Source organism: Aquarana catesbeiana, linkage group LG01 (assembly GCF_042186555.1).
Source record: "Aquarana catesbeiana isolate 2022-GZ linkage group LG01, ASM4218655v1, whole genome shotgun sequence".
In the NCBI taxonomy this organism is placed as follows: domain Eukaryota; kingdom Metazoa; phylum Chordata; class Amphibia; order Anura; family Ranidae; genus Aquarana; species Aquarana catesbeiana.
This window is the reverse complement of record NC_133324.1, coordinates 881,788,012-881,807,431: the sequence shown is the minus strand read 5'-3', so window position 1 is coordinate 881,807,431 and position 19,420 is coordinate 881,788,012. Positions and strand designations below refer to the sequence as shown.

The 19,420-nt window shown below is 43.3% G+C and overlaps 1 protein-coding gene across 2 annotated transcripts in view; it reads right to left on the bottom strand.

Moving 5' to 3' along the window:
* The window catches only part of SORCS2 (sortilin related VPS10 domain containing receptor 2), a 1,340,427-nt gene that overhangs the window by 200,107 nt on the left and 1,120,900 nt on the right, over positions 1-19,420 (bottom strand). For both annotated transcript variants that reach the window (XM_073610686.1, XM_073610693.1), the window contains exons 10-12: positions 12,564-12,710; positions 10,949-11,051; positions 8,536-8,612 (exon numbers count right to left, since the gene is read on the bottom strand). In XM_073610686.1, the coding sequence (XP_073466787.1) occupies positions 8,536-8,612; positions 10,949-11,051; positions 12,564-12,710 (327 nt within the window). The remainder of the gene's footprint in view (positions 1-8,535; positions 8,613-10,948; positions 11,052-12,563; positions 12,711-19,420) is intronic.

Genomic DNA, 19,420 nt, shown 5'->3' with positions numbered 1-19,420 from the left:
TGCGGTTTTTATTTTTTGCACTATAAGCAAAAATTTTTTTTTTAAATTAGGAAAAAAAAGCAATATTTTTTTACTTTTTGCTATAATAAATATCCCCCAAAAATATATAAAAAACGATTTTTTTCCCTCAATTTAGGCCGATATGTATTCTTCTACATATTTTTGGTAAAAAAAAAAGCAATAAGTGTATATTGACTGGTTTGTGCAAAAGTTATAGCGTCTACAAAATAAGGGATAGTTTTATGGCATTTTATTATTAATTCTTTTTTTTACTAGTGATGGCGGCGATCTGTGATTTTTTATCTGGACTGCGACATTATGGTGGACACATCAGACACATTTTTCATACCATTGGCATTTTTACAGCGATCATTGCTATAAAAATGCATTGATTACTGTATAAATGTCACTGGCACTGAAGTGGTTACCAATAGGGGGCGATCAAGGGGTTAATGTGTTCCCTATTGTGTGTTCTAACTGAAGGGGGGAGGGGACTGTGTAGGGGAGAAGACAGATCGCTGTTCATACTCTGTATGAACAGATGATCTGTCTGTTCTCCCCTCAGAGAACAGATCCCGATTCCCCGTATGCCCCGAGCGATCGCGGGAGCCTGGCAGTGATCGCGATCATTGGGCACTTGCATCGCCTCCATGGGCGAGCGGTGGACACGCCCCTAGTGGCCAAAGATAAAAGCGACGTAAAAATGACGGCGATTCGCGCAGCCGAGCCCTGTTGCCGCAGTACAACTGTGGCGGTTAATGTAGCTCAATTCATGTAGCTCAATTCATTTCAATGGGCTCCCATCGTATGCCAGCAGACTAATAATAGAATTTGCAGCAAGTCAAATGCACAGTGCACTGTAATGCACAGTAAGTCGCTGTAAAGCAAGCGTGTTTGGAAGGTACATTGAGTTGCTCTTTACAATGAATGGTGCTGCAGTGCACCAACACATATAGAATGCATTACTGTACATTGTTGTAACATGTGAACTTCCATTGTACACTGGTGTGAAAAGGCCCTAAGGGTTGCAGAGTGGGGTGGGGGGCATTGTTACAAAGGGTCAAGAAGGAAATGTAAAGTCTTGGTCAAACTAGTTTATGATTGTAGACTTCAGGATTTCTATGAGGTTTAAGTGTTTTGTCACAGCTAAGTGAGGGTTTCCTGTCGCATCATCATGGCAGCATACACTTTGGGTTGTGACTCCGCCCCTCACAACCTGATAGGACCACATAGCTATAAGTTGTAAAGATGGCCCCCGCCCCAGTATTCTCTTATTTTTCCTCACCTGAGAAGGACTGAAGATGTCAGAAGCACCCCCTTACCGAACTCGCCCCAGCCAGGTTCTAGCCTCTTCTGGGTGGAAGTCCTTGCCTGTACAGCCTCTAAATGAGCTAGATGGAAGGAACCCCACTCTGGTGGTCTCAGGGGTATGTGCGGCTCCAGTATAAGCCTTAAACAGGCTTAGTTGTGTGCAGCAGTCTCCATCTGTCTTTCCATCTCTTGGTGCAGCTTGCTGGGCTCTGTGGTTCTCCTCTGTCTCTCCCCTGTGTCCTCGGATGTCTCAGCGCTTCCGCACATGCTCAGTAAACGTTTTTAGGGCGTCCTGGCACATTTGCCAGGTTCCAAGATGGCGCCGAGAGCGGCTCGGTGCTACTGCACATGTGCAGCCGGTTCATGACCCCGGCGGCCATGACGTTTTTTTTTAAAAAGCTCAGAGATGTCATTTCTGATGCCTCCAGCTTCCTGAGCATATCTGACGCTGCTATCAACTCTGCTATCAGCTCTGCCTCACCTCTGACGCTCCCTCCTTGGGGTAAGTGTTTCTCTCTCCCCCTGGTTCCTCTGTTTGTTTGCTTGCATGTTTACACCTGCCTGTATCCCTCCAGGATATCACAGTTATCCTTTCTATGGAGACCGCTGCCCCAGCAGATCACCATCAGCCCAATAGGTAAGGGGGGGGGATGTTCTGCCAGTCTGCCAGTCTGCAGGGGTGGGGAGCCCACCATCAGCACTTTGCGGCCCAAGGCCGCTGGCCATTCAGGGCACAGGACACAGTGTCGAATGTGTTAGAAATGAGAGCAGCATTCCAAGCGTTCCTGTCCTTCGGCTCGCTTTTGAGAGGGAAAAATGTTCTTCTAAGAATGGACAACAAGGTCGCGGTTGCCTATATCAACAGGCAGGGGGGCACCAGAAGCAGGTCCATGATGCAGGAGGTCCGTCCTGTTCTAGAGTGGGCACAACTGAACCTGTTAAGCTTAAGGGCAGTCTATGTTCTGGGAGTCCAGAATGTGCTGGCCGACTCGCTGAGCAGGAATTTCACCTCCAATCACGAGTGGTCTCTGAACCCACAGGCCTACGCCCTCATATCCAGGACTTGGGGTCCTCCAGAGATAGACCTGGCGGCAACCCCAGAGAATGCGAAATGTCGGAGATTTCTATCGAGAATACCATTCCCTTCGGCGGAGGGGACGGATTGTCTCCTGCACCCCTGGAATTTCCATCTAGGATACATCTTTCCTCCAACTCCACTCATAACGAGGTTTCTCCTGAGACTCAAGGAGTCATCGGCACTGGTGGTGGCAGTAATTCCCTTCTGGCCGAGGAGGCCATGGTTTACCACTCTGATACAGCTGAATGCGGCAGATCCCCTGCCCCTTCTGTTGTCACCAGACCTACTCTCCCAGGGTCATCTTCTTCACCCGAACCCAGAGAAGCTACATTTGATGGCCTGGAGGCTGAAAGGGCTAGGTACCTAGAGCAAGGATGCTCCCAGAGAGTGGTGGATACCCTACTCCAGGCCAGGAGACCTACCACGAATATTACTTACAGGCGAGTCTGGTAGAAGTTTACCGCCTTCGCTCAACAGCAAGGTTGGGACTCATCCTCACCATCGGTGTCACAGGTCCTGGAGTTCCTTCAACTAGGCCTAGAGAAGGGTCTTAGATCAAGTACTCTAAAGGTCCAAGTCTCGGCCTTGTCCGCCCTGACAGGAGTCAGAAGGGCACAAGATCCCCTTGTGGTTCAGTTCCAAAGGGCCTGTCTAAAGCTGAGACCTCCTAGGAAACCTTCCTTCCCAGTCTGGGACCTCTCAGTTGTACTGGAAGCTCTATCTAAGGAACCCTTCTTTCCGAATGAGAACATATCCTTATGGGATCTGACGCTAAAAGTCTCATTCCTGATAGCCATAACATCGGCTAAGCGGGTGTCAGAGATGCAGGCCTTAATGGTTAGTGATCCATATCTGGTAGTATTGCCAGACAGATTAGTCTTAAAACCTTCAGACCGGTTCATACCCAAGGTATCCTCATCCTTTCACTTCAACCAAGAGATTAACCTTCCGGCACTCACCACGGAACAGGGCGATCCTCACCCACTGGACGTCAAGGGTAATGTCCTGGAAAACGGAAAGTCTCCTAATTATTCCGCATGGATTCAGGAGAGGTCAAGCGGCATCCTCACGCACCATTGCGTCATGGCTGGTGAAGACCATAAAAAAGGCCTATTCATTGAGCAGTCAGCAAGTACCTGAGGGCTTAAGGGCACATTCCACCAGGGCAGTGGCAACCTCCTGGGCGGCATATTGTAGAGTCTCGGCGGAGACAATTTGCAGAGCGGCTACCTGGTCTTCCAGGAACACCTTTATGACCCATTACAAAGTGGATTCCGCCTGTTTATCCACAGTGGATTTCGGAAGAGCCGTTATCCAGGCCAATTCTTCTGTTCTCTGATTAATAAACTTAGTTTGAATCCCCACCCAGCCTTTGCGAGTTACTCCCCAAAGTGTATGCTGCCATGATGCGACAGGAAAACGGAAAATTGTATACTCACCTTTCCGTAATTTTCCTTTCCTGTCGTATCTTCATGGCAGCATACAATTTCCCACCCGTCTAAGGTGATATATATACGGAGAATACTGGGGCGGGGGCCATCTTTACAACTTATAGCTATGTGGTCCTATCAGGTTGTGAGGGGCGGAGTCACAACCCAAAGTGTATGCTGCCATGAAGATATGACAGGAAAGGAAAATTACGGAAAGGTGAGTATACAATTTTCCGTTTTTTGACAGTGCCAAAGAAGAAGGGTAGCTAATTTGAGACCTTGTAATGTGTTGGTTACCTTAATAGTCACAACATTTTTTGAAATCTTGCTGACTTCTTGGAGGGATACGGACCCAGGATTTGAGGTTACATTTTTTGGGCCCCAGTTTTTAAAAAGTGTACATGCCAAGATGTTTAAGTACTATGGCTGGAAAGGGTCTGTTATGGAAGTCTATTGAAAGGGCGCACTGCCAGGGAACTTGATTTACCAAGAATGTAAAAATCAGTTTGTATTATTGGGGAGCATCGTTAACAGATATGCAGTTTTACCTTTGTATAAGTAAATAATAAGTAAATAGGTAATTAAATAAACTATATTTAATCATCTAAGCTTTGACCAAAACATTCCAAATGGGTAAATCGGTCTATGGCCTCAGTTTACAATTCAAAATATCCTCAATATACACACACATACTCCTCCTATTCAATAGGATTGTAGGAATGTATAAGGGGCTGCAGCGGGTATGTGCACCTCTAGGTCCTTGCAATATATACCTGCAGCATTTACTTTTTTAGGCAAGAGTCCCTTTAAAGTGCGTGTAAACCCTAATAATTAAAGTGGTTCTAAAGGCAAAAAGGTTTTATAATGCAATCCCTGCATTAAGGTGAAAAAAAAACTTCCAGTACTTGCTTCTTTTCCCCCAAAAAGCTTACCCGATTACTCTCTCAATCCAGAGTTGACCCATCTGCAGCTGTACTGCTCCCTCGTTCTGGTCTCACAGGAGACAAAGGCAGCAGCGGAAGCCATTGGCTGCTGCTACTGTCAGTCAAATCTTGTGATTTAGGGGGTGTGGGGAGGGGCCGAGCTGCGCTGTCTTTGTCTATGGATGCACACAGGCTGGCTCGGGAGCACACCCACACGAATGCCCCCATAGCACATGGCTTGCTGAGGGGAGACTCTGAGAATAAGAGGAGCAGACAGTGCTGGTAGGGGACTGCTAAAGAAGAGGAGGTAAGAGGTAAGGGACCACTCTGTGCAATAATGTTGCACAGAGCAGGTAAGTATAACATCTTTTTTAATTAAGGAAACAAAAAGGTGAGCCTTTCGAAATAAACTTTTAACTTCTCTTATTTGCTCCTTTTGGTTCTGTTAAATATACAAATGTTTATATCTATTTGTCAAGTGAAATAAAAACAATTCTGATCCTGTGAGCAGGTAACTTTTTTTTGCTTTGTGCCGCTAATGGTTGTTATCAAAAATTTTCCCAACGCTCTTTGTAGACTCCAATACACCCCCCCCCCCCTCCATGTTAAGGAGTTGTGGAGAAGGGGTGGGTGTTCTACAATCTTCTAAATCCTCTAACACTCCCTGTCCTAGAGAGACATCTTTATCCATAGATACAGTACAGTGTTGTCATCCTAGGACAGTGGTCTCCAAATTACGGCCCACGTGCCAAACGTGGCCCTTTGTTTGCCTTTATTCTGCACTTGGGGCACCATTCCTCCCACTGACACCTAGATTGGGGCACTAGGCACTATTCCTTCTACTGGCACCAACATTGGGGCACTATTCTTTCCACTGACACCAAGAATGGGGCACTATTCTTTTCGTTGACGTCAACAGTGGGGCATTATTCATTCCACTGACACCAATAATGGGGCACTATTACTCCCACTGATACCAACAATTGGCACTATTTTTCAACAATATCAATGATAACATACTAATTCTTCTCCTACTGACAACAGCCAGTATGTAATTTACTTACTCCCGCTGACAATCAAACCTGAGGCATTGTTTACTCCCATTGACATCAGGGCATTTTCTACTCCCACTGGCCAAAATCCAGATCCTTTCAAGTCTGAAGGACAGAAATCTTGCCCTTTGTTTAGAAGGTTTGGAGACCCCTGCTCTAGGGCAAGAAGTGTGTTACTGGCAGGATCACCAGGTGAAACAAGGAACAAATGCCAAAAAAAGGAACAAATGCATCCACAACATTGAATCCTGTAATATACTACATTTACTACATTTTTTGTTCTAGAAATTAGAAATTCTTGCAGTATTGGCTTCTGATCTGCAAGAATCCCTTTGTGTACAGATACGTACATAGAAATTCACATTCTTGCATTGTCACTGACCTGTGTAATAGTTTGGCATGAAATTGGAATTATCAACATTTCCATTTTCCCATTATAAGCAATGAAAAACACAAGGTGACTTTCTGCACATGCTTTTTAATCACAGTACTTCTCTAATTGGCTCATTTCTACCATAACTAGACGGCATAGTGGGTAAGTGGCCCGCTAGATAAGCAGAATTATTATTTACATTACAGATGATATTTATTTATATGCACTAAGCAGCCCCGGGCAAGGAATAACACAAACAGAATTTAAAGGCGTAAGATTCCGTGATGCAGAAAAGTAATTTCATTCCACGTTCTTCTAAGGTAATTTCAGTTTTATAAATTAAAATTCAGCTCTCACTTATTATAATGTACATTTAGGCCTTGACTTTATGCTAACATTGCCTTTCCTGGGAGCAGAAATCTCTGTGAAGGAGTATCTCCCCTTTAATAAAACGAAAAGGTGTATATCCCACAATGGCAGTACGGAGAGACACCTCTGGAGCCTTCATAAGACCTATATACTATAAGGCAGGGATATGCAATTAGCGGGCTTTCAGCTGTTGCAGAACTACAAGTCCCATGAGGCATAGCAAGACTCTGACAGCCACAAGCATGACTCCCAGAGGCAGAGGCATGATGGGACTTGTAGTTTTGTAACAGCTGGAGGTCCGCTAATTGCATATACCTGATATAAGGGATAGCTCTTTCTTTACAACACTTTTGAACAGATCAGCACTAGGGATGAGCTCAGGCACCATGGAGGTTGGTCCACAGTACATTCACAGAAGATGGGAGGGGTAGTAGCCAATACCTATCTTTTCCTACTCAATGGGTCTCACTGTCTCCACTTCACTTTTCACTACATGGGCCCCCTTATTGTGCAGTCTGCCCTATTTATTCTACGTTCACACCTATGTGTTTTTTAGTGCGTTTTTGCAGTTTGCAGAAATGCACCTCAGTCCATTTAACATGATTTCCTTTGGTACACGTTCATATCTATGTGCTTTTCAGCCGGTGCGTTTTTGGAAAGGGTCAGGGACTTTTTTCCCGCAGCAGATTGCGTTTTGCGTGTAATAGATTTCAATGGAGCCGCACCAGAAACACAAGTGTTGCGTTTTTAATGCATTTTTTTATGCGTTTTGCGTTTTTTTTTTTTTTTTACTTTAACACACTGTGTATAGCTGGTTGCAAAGGAGCTGGCCGCCATGTCCTTAACAACCAATAAGTCATCAGCAGGTTTTTTTTTTTTTGCTGGCAGACCCAGCGGGAGCGTTCATCGCAATCGGATATTTGTTTTTTCTTTTTTCGGGTCCAGCGGCTCAGCGGGCATTGTGATTGACAATGGATCTACATCAGGGGGACATTGTTTTTTTATTTTTTAATAAAGGACTTGTCAAAAACTCTTGTACTGTCTTCATTCACGTTTACACTTTTTTGGTGAATAGGTAGGCCATACTCATTCCCACGGGGATGGGGGGGCGGGATCTGGGATCTTGTTAAAGAGGGCTTCCAGATTCCGATAAGCCCCCCGTCCGCAGACCCCCACAACCACAGGCCAGTGTTGTGGGGAAAAGGCCCTTGTCCCCATCAACATGGGGACAAGATGCTTTGGGGTGGGGGGGGCAGAGCCCCCACCCCAAAGCACCCCCCCACATTGAGAGTCTATGGCCTTGTATGGTTCAGGAGGGGGGTGCGCTTGCTCGTCCCCTCCCTTTCCTGACCTGCCAGGCAGCATGCTCAAGTAAGGGTCTAGTATGGACTTTGGGGGGACCCCACGCCATTTAAAAAAAAAAAATTGGCGTGGGGTTCACCTCCAAATCTATACCAGACCCGAAGGTGGGATCCAAGGGGACCCCACGCAGTTTTTTTATCGAAATTTCTTTTGGCCAGCAATTCTTTTCCTTACAATCAGCTGTCAGTGGGGAACCCTGCTGACAGCTGATGACTCATCGGTTGTCAAGGACTCGGCGTCTAGCTTTCCGCTCTGCTCCTTAGCAACCAGCTATATACAGTGTGTTTAAAGAGAAAAAACAAAAAGCAAAATGTGTGAAAACTGCATGCAAAAATGCGGGTTTGAAAATCGCAAAACACGCCGGAAAAACGCATCAAGCGCAGATGTGAACCTAGACTTATTGCACATCTGCAACCAAAATAGCAACTAAAATCTGCCAGTAATCCTATGTTCCAATCCATGTATACCTATTTGCCAGCACACCACAGATCATTGTGTAACGTCTGAAAGTTTTATTGAAGAATGATCACATAAAGGTGGACAAAGTGCAACGTTTCAGAGCCGCGCAGAACCCCTTAGTCAGGCACGTGATGACAATTTATTAAAACATAGACAACTAAAATAAAGAGTAGCTTACTTGTCTCCATGTAATTCCACAGTCTGATGTTATATACATCTCTTCCTTATATTCCACCAGCTGTGAGCCCAGGTTACCTAAAGAGGAGAAATGATATAATGATACTGAAATAATGATATTGTAGAATACATCCTCAGTTGTTGTACATAGTTAAAGAAGAACTATAGGCAAAGACTTTATTTTTCATTTTGGATAGAGTAAGGGAGGGCTATAACCCCTGTCAGATTTTTTTTCTCCACCTGTGTCCCATTTCAGAGATTTCCCTTCACTTCCTGTCCCATCGCCAAAACAGGAAGTGAAAGGAAATGCCTGCAAATTAAAGGAATCCCTTAGGGACCCCCAAGCCACCAGAACTAGTTACCCATTGGAAAATTTTTCCTATATTACTTTTCCGGGGAAAACACAAAATGTGGGATATTTCTTAGCTTTCACTTAAAATTTTAATGGTAAACAGGACAAATAGAGAGGGTGAATCTCATTAACAGGGGACTCAGATAGCGATAAAAACTGACAGGGGTTGTATTCCCTCTGCAATCTGCTAAAGTAAAAAAAAAAGAAAAAAAGAAGACTTTAGTTATACTTTAACCGCTTGCTGACCGCCGCACGTCTATTTACGGTCGGCAGAATGGCACGGGCAGGCGAAAGGGCGTACCTGTACGTCCCTTTGAATTTGCCGCCTAGCGATGTTCGCCGGCGGCCCACGATTGCGGCGAGGAGAGGCAGAACGGGGAGATGCCCATGTAAACAAGGCATTTCCCTGTTCTGCCTAGCAACATGACAGGGAGCTACTGCTCCCTGTCATTGGGAGCAGTAATCTCTGTCATGTTGTAGTGAGCCCATCCCCCCCTACAGTTAGAACACATCCAGGGAAAATACAGTTAACCCCTTGATTGCCCCCTAGTGTTTACCCCCTTCCCTGCCAGGGTCATTTATAGTAATTAGTGGCTACTTGTAGCTCTGATTGCTGTATAAATGTCAATGGTCCCAAAATAGTGTCAAAAGTGTCTGATGTGTCCGCCATAATGTTGCAGTCCCGATAAATATCGCTGCCATTACTAGTAAAAAAAATAAATAATAATAAAAATGCCATAAATCTATCCCCTATTTTGTAGACGCTATAAATTTTGCGCAAACCAATCAATATACGCTTATTGCGATTTTTTTTACCAAAAATATGTAGAAGAATACATATCGGCCTAAATTGGAAGAAATTTGTTTTTTTAAATATATTTTTTGGGGAATATTTATAGCAAAAAGTAAAAAATATTGCTTTTTTTTCAAAATTGTCGGGCTTTTTTGTTTATAGCGCAAAAAAAAAAAAAACGCAGAGGTGATCAAATACCACCAAAAGAAAGCTCTATTTGTGGGGAAAAAAAGGACGTCAATTTTGTTTGGGTACAATGTCGCACAACCGCGCAGTTGTCAGCTAGCAATGCCCAATTGCAAAAAATGCTCTTGTCGGGAAGGGGGTAAATCCTTCCGGTACTGAAGTGGTTAATAAGAGTAAAGCACAAATTAGCAAAGTCTCCATATTTCTCTTGTTTCAGTGCTAGGAGGGTAAGGCTCCATTCACACTGGGTGTATAGCCCTGGTGCATGGGGCTATGGCATTTAGCTGTGGTCAGAGGGCATTTCGGGAAATCATCTCTAGACGCATACTGCCCCTAAATGTTTGTACAGCTGACTACACTGTCCAGGTCCATGCAGTCGCAGAAACTGACAGACTCTTATAGTGTTTGACAGGCTGCTAGCAGTTGAGCCAGACAGCTATACAATGGTGAAGCCAAATGCCCAGTGTGCATGGGACCCAAACTATCATTCTTTAAAAACATTTTGGCATAAATACCTTAAGAAATAAACAGCACGCCATCTCCACTCTCCACAACTAACCAGTTAAGCACACCAGGAATATGGGTTAGAATTCCATAGCAAAAGAGCAACATTGGAAGTTACTTTAAGATGGTTTTTCCCAAAAGATGGAGGTCTTCCTCCCAAATTTCATTTGAGCAAAGTTCTTGCCTGTGGCATGCATTTACAGTAAGTGCCCAGGAAACTCTAGGGAAGAAGTCTATGGTGACATCATGCCATCTTTGGACAAACTATGGGCAGCTTCAGGTATGTGTCTCAGAAAGCACTGAAACCAAAGGGTCAGCATCCAGGCCAGGTGACTAGTATTTTTACAAGGTCAGTTGTGGGATCTGCTGCTTTTATTTCATAAGAAGTTTACTTTAAGCTCCTTGAAGAGTCCAGAGTGCTGCTTACATGACACATCTGAAGGTGATCAGGACACCGATCGTCTATGAGAAGCCACTAACATTTAAAAATACAAATAATACTAAAATATTTGTATAAATACATTTATGTTTAAAAATAACGTAGAGGAATAAACGTGGAAATGCTATTAGATGACTTACCGGCACCCATAATAAGCCCCGGAGCTGTATCCTTGGTGTGGACAGTTCCAGATACATATGGATTGTCCGCCCAACGCAGATGAAGGTGAAGATGGCAGTCAGGCTAATAAGATACAAAACAGATGAGAGAATACAAATTATATTGTAAGGAATTATCACAGAAAGAGCTGAATAAAGGAATCTACAGTGCATCCGGAAAGTATTCACAGCCCTTCACTTTTTCCACATTTTGTTATGTTACAGCCCTATTCCAAAATGGATTCAATTCATTATCTTCCTCAAAATTCTATAAACAATACCCAATAATGACAAGGTGAAAGAAGTTTGTCTGAAATATTTGCAAATTTATTAAAAAGAAAATCTGGAGAGAAAAAAAAATCACATAAGTATTCACAGCCTTTGCTCAATACTTTGTTGAAGCACCTTTGGCACCAATTACAGCCCCAAGACTTTTTTAGCATGAAAAAGAAAAGGCAAAGACCGATTGCAGCAGAAATACACAATGTGCATTGTTTAATATCTGTGTGTATACTTAGGTTAATGCAGTACAATGCAATACTGTTCAGGGATTCAAACTGTAGAGTCTCAACAAGTTATGAATTAATAGAGAAATTAAAATGTCACTGTCAAGTACTGCAAAAACTTGCTAAAAGCTTGTTGAAGCTACAACTACAGATCTGTATTCAACATTCCCATGCTGCAGTTGAAGTGTGCTTTAAGTGATTTACAAAAGCAGCTTAAAGTGACTGTAAGGGTTTGTTTTTTTTTTTAAATAACAAACATATCATACTTACCTCCATTGTGCAGCTCGTTTTGCACAGAGTGGCCCCGAACCTGGTCTTCTGAGGTCCCCCGGCGGCTCTCGCGGATCCTCCCCACATGTGATAACCCCCTAGGAGAAGCGCTCTCCCAGGGGATTACCTTGCGGGCATGCTCCCGAGTCCAGCATTTGCGTCCATATCCGCCGAATGCCGGACCCAGCCCCGCCCCCCGACACCCGCGTCATTGGATTTGATTGACAGCAGCAGGAGCCAATGGCTGCACTGCTATCAATCTATCCAATCAAGAGCCGGGACCTCGTGGAGAGAGGGAGAGCGCGTCACCGCCAACAGAATTACAGGGCTCAGGTAAGTAAAACGGGGGGCTGGGGGGCCGGTCACTGCCAGGTGTTTTTACACCTTAAGGCATAGGATGCCTTAAGGTGAAAAAACATGAAGGTTTACAACCCCTTTAAATTATGCAAATAATTGCTGAAGTGTTTTGAAGCCAATTTTATACAGAGGCCGCGCATATAGGATTTGAGGGCAGAAAAAAATGCAGACTAGCACAGCTGACTTATGAAATGCTAGTTACTTGGCCGTCATGCTAATGCTTCAATACTTTCTGAATCACTGACCTAGAATATCAATGTAAATCAGAAGTGTTGACTTCACTGTCTACATGCCTGTTCTGGGTGACAGAGAAAGCAGGAAATCAGCATTAGTAATAACAAACAACTTAATTTCCTCAGTGATGATTTTTTGTTTACATGGCTCAAATTAAATTTTACTAAGGTCTATTTCCATTATGGGAATTTTATACATGTACATTTCCATGTGGTTACTTTTTGATTTACCGGTTTGCAGTTGGTTGGTTTGCCATTCATGTCTAGGCTTGGTGGAGCCAGATAGTCCCAGTCCCGGCCTTTGTTGTATGTGATGAGAGTTGTTACCTTTCCATCAATTTTCTGATTGGCCAAAAAAACACCTTTAATGCCTTTGACCTGCAAAATATAACACATTATTATTACATTTCAGAAACAAATGGGTTTTACTGTCCAAAGCAAGGTTCTCCAATCTATTCAGGATGATGGCCATATTGTGTATTTCACAAATATTTGTGATCTGAAAAAATCAGCCCCCCTTTTGCATAAGAAGTTTTCCCCTTTCACGTATGACCCCCCCCTCTTCCCCATCATATCAGCATCCCCCATTCACATCAGGATCCCCCACCATCACATCAGCATCCCCCTTTCACATCAGGATCCCCCACCATCACATCAGCATCCCCCTTTCACATCAGGACCCCCCTCCCCACCTCATCACATCAGCATCCCCCTTTCACATCAGTAGCTCCCGCATAACACGGAGCCTTCCCTTCCAGTAGAGTTCACCTTTCATAATAGTTCTCCCTTTACAATCAGAACTCCCCATCACATAATAGTCTCCCCTTTCATATCAGAGTGCCCCCATCACGTCAGAGCCTCTTTTCAAATCAGATCTCCCTTTCCCATCAGAAGCCCCCATCACATCAGAGTTGCTGCAGGCCGGGTAAAATCTTGTAAGCCAGATGTGGCCCTTGGACCATAGATTGGAGACCCCTGATCAAAAGGCTAGGAGCCAAAGATCCTGAAAAGCCACATCTTATCTCCAGCACAACCAAGTTCATTTAGGTGGTAAGAAGAATAGGATCTGGTCAGTCTTACTGGATTCTGTGAAGCAGCAAACCTTTTAAGATTTTTTTTTTTGGTATCTTCTCCCAACAAGGCCTTTGCAATAGTGGGAGAATTTCCAGACATCAATAATATAGTTGTTTTATGTAATTGGCTGTGAGCATTTATGCAACTGACTGAGATGAAAGTTTTCTTTATGGAGTCATACAAAAAAAGATTTAACTCCACTGCTGAGCAGTATAAATACACTAAGATTTTCACCAACATTATGGCCTTTTTTTATTGCCCTTTTTCCTTTTATTGGTCATAGTTTTTCTATCTATCTGCTTGAATACATCTACAAATCTAATGCACTTTTGGCTGAATGGACACACATTCCCATATACACATTCCAAAATCTTGTGGGAAGCCTTCCCAGAAGAGTGAAAACTGTTATACTTGCAAATGAGAGTCATCTCCGCATTTATGGCCATGTTATTGGAATGGGAAGGCCAATAATTTTTATAGATGTAATGGTCAAGTTTCCGCAAATCTGTACTTATATGGTGTAAGTCCGTCCCTGTTTATTAGGCATGCTAGCCAATTTTTTACACATTTGCCAAGGTTCCATTAAGCATAAACAATCTTTGTTACACAAAAAAATCAATTTACATTCTTTACAAATGTAATGATTTTCTAGGACTGTTTTAGCATACCCTATTTGCCAGAAAGATAGAGCAGATCTTAAAGTGATATCAATCCCTTAGATTTAGGCCCCTTTCACATGGACGGACCGTTCTGGTCCTCCTGTCAGTTTTTTATGCGGACCCGAATGGACGCTCCATACAGGTCTATGGAGCGACGGATGTCAGTGGTGACATGTTCGCTGACATTTCGACCCGCTCCGCCTTGCTAAAGTGTGACGGATGGAAACCCTATTTTTCCTCCGTCTGGCAGATCGGATCGGATGAAAACGGACTCTATGGTCAGTCTTCATCTGATCCCCCATAGAGGAGAGCGGCACTCTGATAGGTCGGTCCCTGCACAGTGTGCAGAGACAGACCTGTAATCTGCCTGCTCAGAGGCAATCGACGGAGCCCATACAAGGACACGTCCATGTGAAAGAACCCTTAATCCCTTACTAAGTACACACTTTTTTTTTTCTTAATTCTTGCCAGTGCTCCTCTTTAAAGGAGAAGTTTGTGCTTAATAAAAAAAAAAATAAACATTCATACTCACCTCTATGCTATAGCATCAATGTGATGCTGCAGCTGTCCCACGTCAGCTCTAAAACTGAGAACTGAGTGATCAAAAGACCACTGACCACTCAGTTTTCAGTCTGCTCAGAGTGGAGAGTGGTGACTGTCAGTCATTGCTCTCTGCTCTGATCCTCCAGCACTCACTGGAGTGCCAGGCTGGAGAGGAGGTGCGTGCATCTGACTCCAAGTCTCAGCTGTGTGCTGAAAGACAAAGCTAACTGTCTATCAGGAAGCTAAGTGGATCCCCACAATATGGTCAGGATCCTTCCAGGGCTTGGGGCGGCTCTGCTTGCTTTCAGCTGATGCTGGGTCACAGGAGAGCAAAAATAAGTGCACTGCTGTGACTCACAAGGGAAGAATGGCCAGGAAAGCTTTGGCCATACTCCTCTTTTAAGCCGGTGCCATAAATGCCATCCCAGGTTTTCTCCTGAGGCACCCTATGGAGCCACCCTTGCATGCAGGAACTAGAGTTGTGTCTCCCCACATTTTGAACATCAATAAAAACACACAGATCAGTAGCCTAGACTGGCAATGCACCCCCTGCTTCCCCCCCCCTTCTCCAAGCTAAGAGACTACACTATACACTTTTAACCCTTTCCTGTGAAGATGGGAAGTTCAGGGAAGTAGCACTGAGAGAGAACGAGCCAGAATTACTAAAAGTTGCAAACGGCAAGAGCTGGGGTAAGAAGTTTTACAATTATTTTTTTGATAAATGTTTATTTTATTGTTTTTAATGTGTTTAACGAATGAATGATACTTTAAAGGAGAAGTGTGGGTATAAAAAATAAACACACATACTCAGCTATGCTGCAGCTGTCCCCCACCGGCTCAAAGCCTGAGTAATCACATGACTGCTGATCGCTCAGTTCTTGGTCTTCACTGAGCAGAGAGTGGTGACTGTCAGTCATCAGCTCTGTCCTCTGCCCCTCCAGTGCTCACTGTATTGCCAGGCAGGAGAGGGGGTGGGAGCGGTTGGTTCAGGCTGTCAGCCGTACACTGAGAGGCCGAGTCAGCTGCCGACCAGGCATCTGGGTGGATCCCTGAACCAAATATGTGATGTCATCCAACAGCAGGCTTTCGTTAATTTAAGGTCACAGGGGAGCACATGTAAGCGCATGACTATGATTCAGAAGCCACTTCCCATCCCGCCCATTGTCATATGACATCCACAGATGGGATCTCCCATCCTGGGGGGGCGTCATATGACGTCCTTGGGTTTCCGGCGGTATAGGGGGCGCCCACACTCCCGCCGCATCATTGAGGACCAGATGCGCGTGTCTGGCAGACGCAATGTCCGCCGGGCACCTGCAATCGCTCGTGACAGAGCAGGAATGTGGATCTATGTGTGTAAACACACAGATCCACGTCCTGTCAGGGGAGAGGAGACAGACCGTGTGTTCCTAGTATATAGTATAGGAACATCGATCGGTCTCACCTAGTCATTCCCATCCCTACACAGTTAGAATCACTCCCTAGGTAACACATTTAACACCTTGATCGCCCCCTAGTGTTAACTCCTTCCCTGCCAGTGACATTTATACAGTAATCAGTGCATATTTATAGCACTGACCGCTGTATAAATGTCAATGATCCCAAAATATTGTCAAAAGTGTCTGATCTGTCCGCCGCAATGTCACAGTCATGATAAAAAACGTAGATCATCGTCATTACTATTAAAAATGCCATAAATCAATAACATATTTTGTAGGCGCTATAACTTTTGCGCAAACCAATCAATAAACGCTTATTGTGATTTTTTTCTACCAAAATATGTAGAAGAATACATATCGGCCTAAACTGAGGAACTAAGGAAAACCTTTTTTTTTTTTTTTTTTTTTTTTTTATTATAGCAAAAAGCTAAAAATATTGTGTTTTTTTCTAACTTGTCACTCTTTTTTTGTTTATAGCGCAAAAAATAAAAACCGCAGAGGTTATCAAATACCACTATTTGTGGGGAAAAAAATGATAAAAGTTTAATTTGGGTTCAGTGTTGCATGACCGCGCAATTGTCATTCAAAATGTTACAGCGCTGAAAGCTGAAAATTGGCCTGGGCAGGAAGGGGGTGAAAATGCCCGGTATTGAAGTGGCTAAAGATATATACAGAAATTCAGTATGATTTCCTTACATAATTAAAATCTCCATCCAGCATTTCTTTTCTCATAAATGTTTTGTATTCTAAGCCAGGCACTTTTTTCCAAGACAGTGATCTGGAAAGCAGTAGCGCTAAAGAACTACAAAGCTAGTCAAGTCATATGCAGCCCCCCTGCGTAGTGGACAATTCGCCATTCTAAATCGTTTATTTCTTCAACGGCATTATATGTAATAATCCATGCACAAATCATCATACTGAGCACCAACAACCAACCATCTACAAAACTTTCTATTTTTCAGTAAGTGCCCCTTTCTATATAAATATGTACATAGTCTATGAGCGGCTTGCAGAGTTGTACAGGTACAATTATTATTTCTACCTGTAAAGTGGAAGCTTAAGGCTCCAGGAGGCAGATGCTTTACTTCTTTTAAGCTGAAAATGTACAGTATATACAACATAGCTAAGCGGGAATGGAAAATGTACTGGTCTAAAAACCTGAACACTATATTGCTGTTAATTTAAATCTCACTGTATGTTGTCATAAAACAGAGTCAGCCTACGCTAATGAAATATAAGTATATGTCTATATGCAGCATAGTGCGTCTGAAAACAGGGCTATCAACTCATTTTTAAAATAATTTATCAAATAAAGATGGGGGTAAACAGTACCCCCGTGAAAAATACTTGTTAGCCTATTTATGATTGACAAAATAATTGCTTTTTATTTCACGTTCATGTTCTTCTGTTTTGCCTTATTTCACTTTTTTTTTTTTTTAATAATTTTTTAGAAAGTTGGGAAAAATAATGTCAATGTAAAAGAAAATGTAAAATAAAACAAAAGTAAAAAAAATAAAAAAGCAAAATAAAAAAATTACAAAACAACACTTTCTTCTGTAGAAAGTTCCTTCTCCATCCCCACTCTTGTGAAAATGCTGGATTGCATCCGATTAGTTTAGTACATATTAAAGTAAAATCGGTCTGCTAAAATAATGGCAGAAAATATTTATATAACGGAAAATGTATCTAAAAAGGATATTTTCTGTTGGAAAAAGGGAAAAACAACAATTTTCACTTTTGTAAATTGGCTCTTAAAGTGAACTTAGCATCAAGCATACAGTATATTTCCATGTTAGGCAAATGTATGCTAAGCAATGTGTAAGTTTTTATATTTACAGGTATTTCTTATCTCTTACAGAGATCAGAGTACTCCCTATGACAAAGCTTTCATCTGTGTTTTCACCAGAAGGATAGAGCCATTTTTATTCAGGCATCATCCAAAGTCAACATCCACTTTATATATTACAAAATAAAAAAAAAAGGTATTTAAAGTGGTATTCCAGCTTAAAGTATAGTAAAGTCATATAGTTCGGGCCATAGACTAAAAATAATATTGTCTTGGAGTGCCAACCCTCAGAGTAAGTATTGTAAAAGGGAATATATAGAGAGGTAGGACGTTAAACGGCCTCCTCAATACAAGTAATACATACAGTATCTCACAAAAGTGAGTACACCCCTCACATTTTTGTAAATATTTTATTATATCTTTTCATGTGACAACACTGAAGAAATGACACTTTGTACAATGTACATTTGCTGTCCCCTCAAAATAACTCAACACACAGCCATTAATGTCTAAACCGCTGGTAACAAAAGTGAGTACACCCCTGTGAAAATGTCCAAATTGGGCCCATTTAGCCATTTTCACTTCCCGGTGTCATGTGACTCGTTAGTGTTACAAGGTCTCAGGTGTGAATGGGGATCAGGTGAGTTAAATTGGGTGTTATCGCTCTCACTCTCTCATACTGGTCACTGGAAGTTCAACATGGCCCCTCATGGCAAAGAGCTCTCTGAGGATCTGAAATAAAGAATTGTTGCTCTACATAAAGATGGCCTAGGCTATAAGAGCACGGTGGCCAAGACCATACAGCAGTTTAACAGGACAGGTTCCACTCAGAACAGGCCTCGCCATGGTCGACCAAAGAAGTTGAGCGCACATGCTCAGCGTCATATCCAGAGGTTGTCTTTGGGAAATAGATGCATGAGTGCTGCCAGCATTGCTGCAGAGGTTGAAGGGGTGGAGGGTCAGCCTGTCAGTGCTCAGACCATACGCCACACTCTGCATTAAATTGGTCTGCATGGCTGTCGTCCCAGAAGGAAGCCTCTTCTAAAGATGATGCACAAGTAAGCCCGCAAACAGTTTACTGAAGATAAGCAGACTAAGGACATGGATTACTGGAACCATGTCCTGTGGTCTGATGAGACCAAGATAAACTTATTTGGTTCAGATGGTGTCAAGCGTTTGTGGCGGCAACCAGGTGAGGAGTACAAAGACAAGTGTGTCTTGCCTACAGTCAAGCATGGTGGTGGGAGTGTCATGGTCTGGGGCTGCATGAGTGCTGCTGGCAATGGGGAGCTACAGTTCATTGAAGGAACCATGAATGCCAACATGTACTGTGACATACTGAAGCAGAGCATGATCCCCTCCCTTCAGAGACTGGGCCACAGGGCAGTATTCCAATATGATAATAACCCCAAACACGCCTCCAAGATGATCACTGCCTTGCTAAAGAAGCTGAGGGTAAAGGTGATGGACTGGCCAAGCATGTCCCCAGACCTAAAACCTATTGAGCATCTGTGGGGCATCCTCAAATGGAAGGTGGAGGAGCACAAGGTCTCTAACATCCACCAGCGCCGTGATGTCGTCATGGAG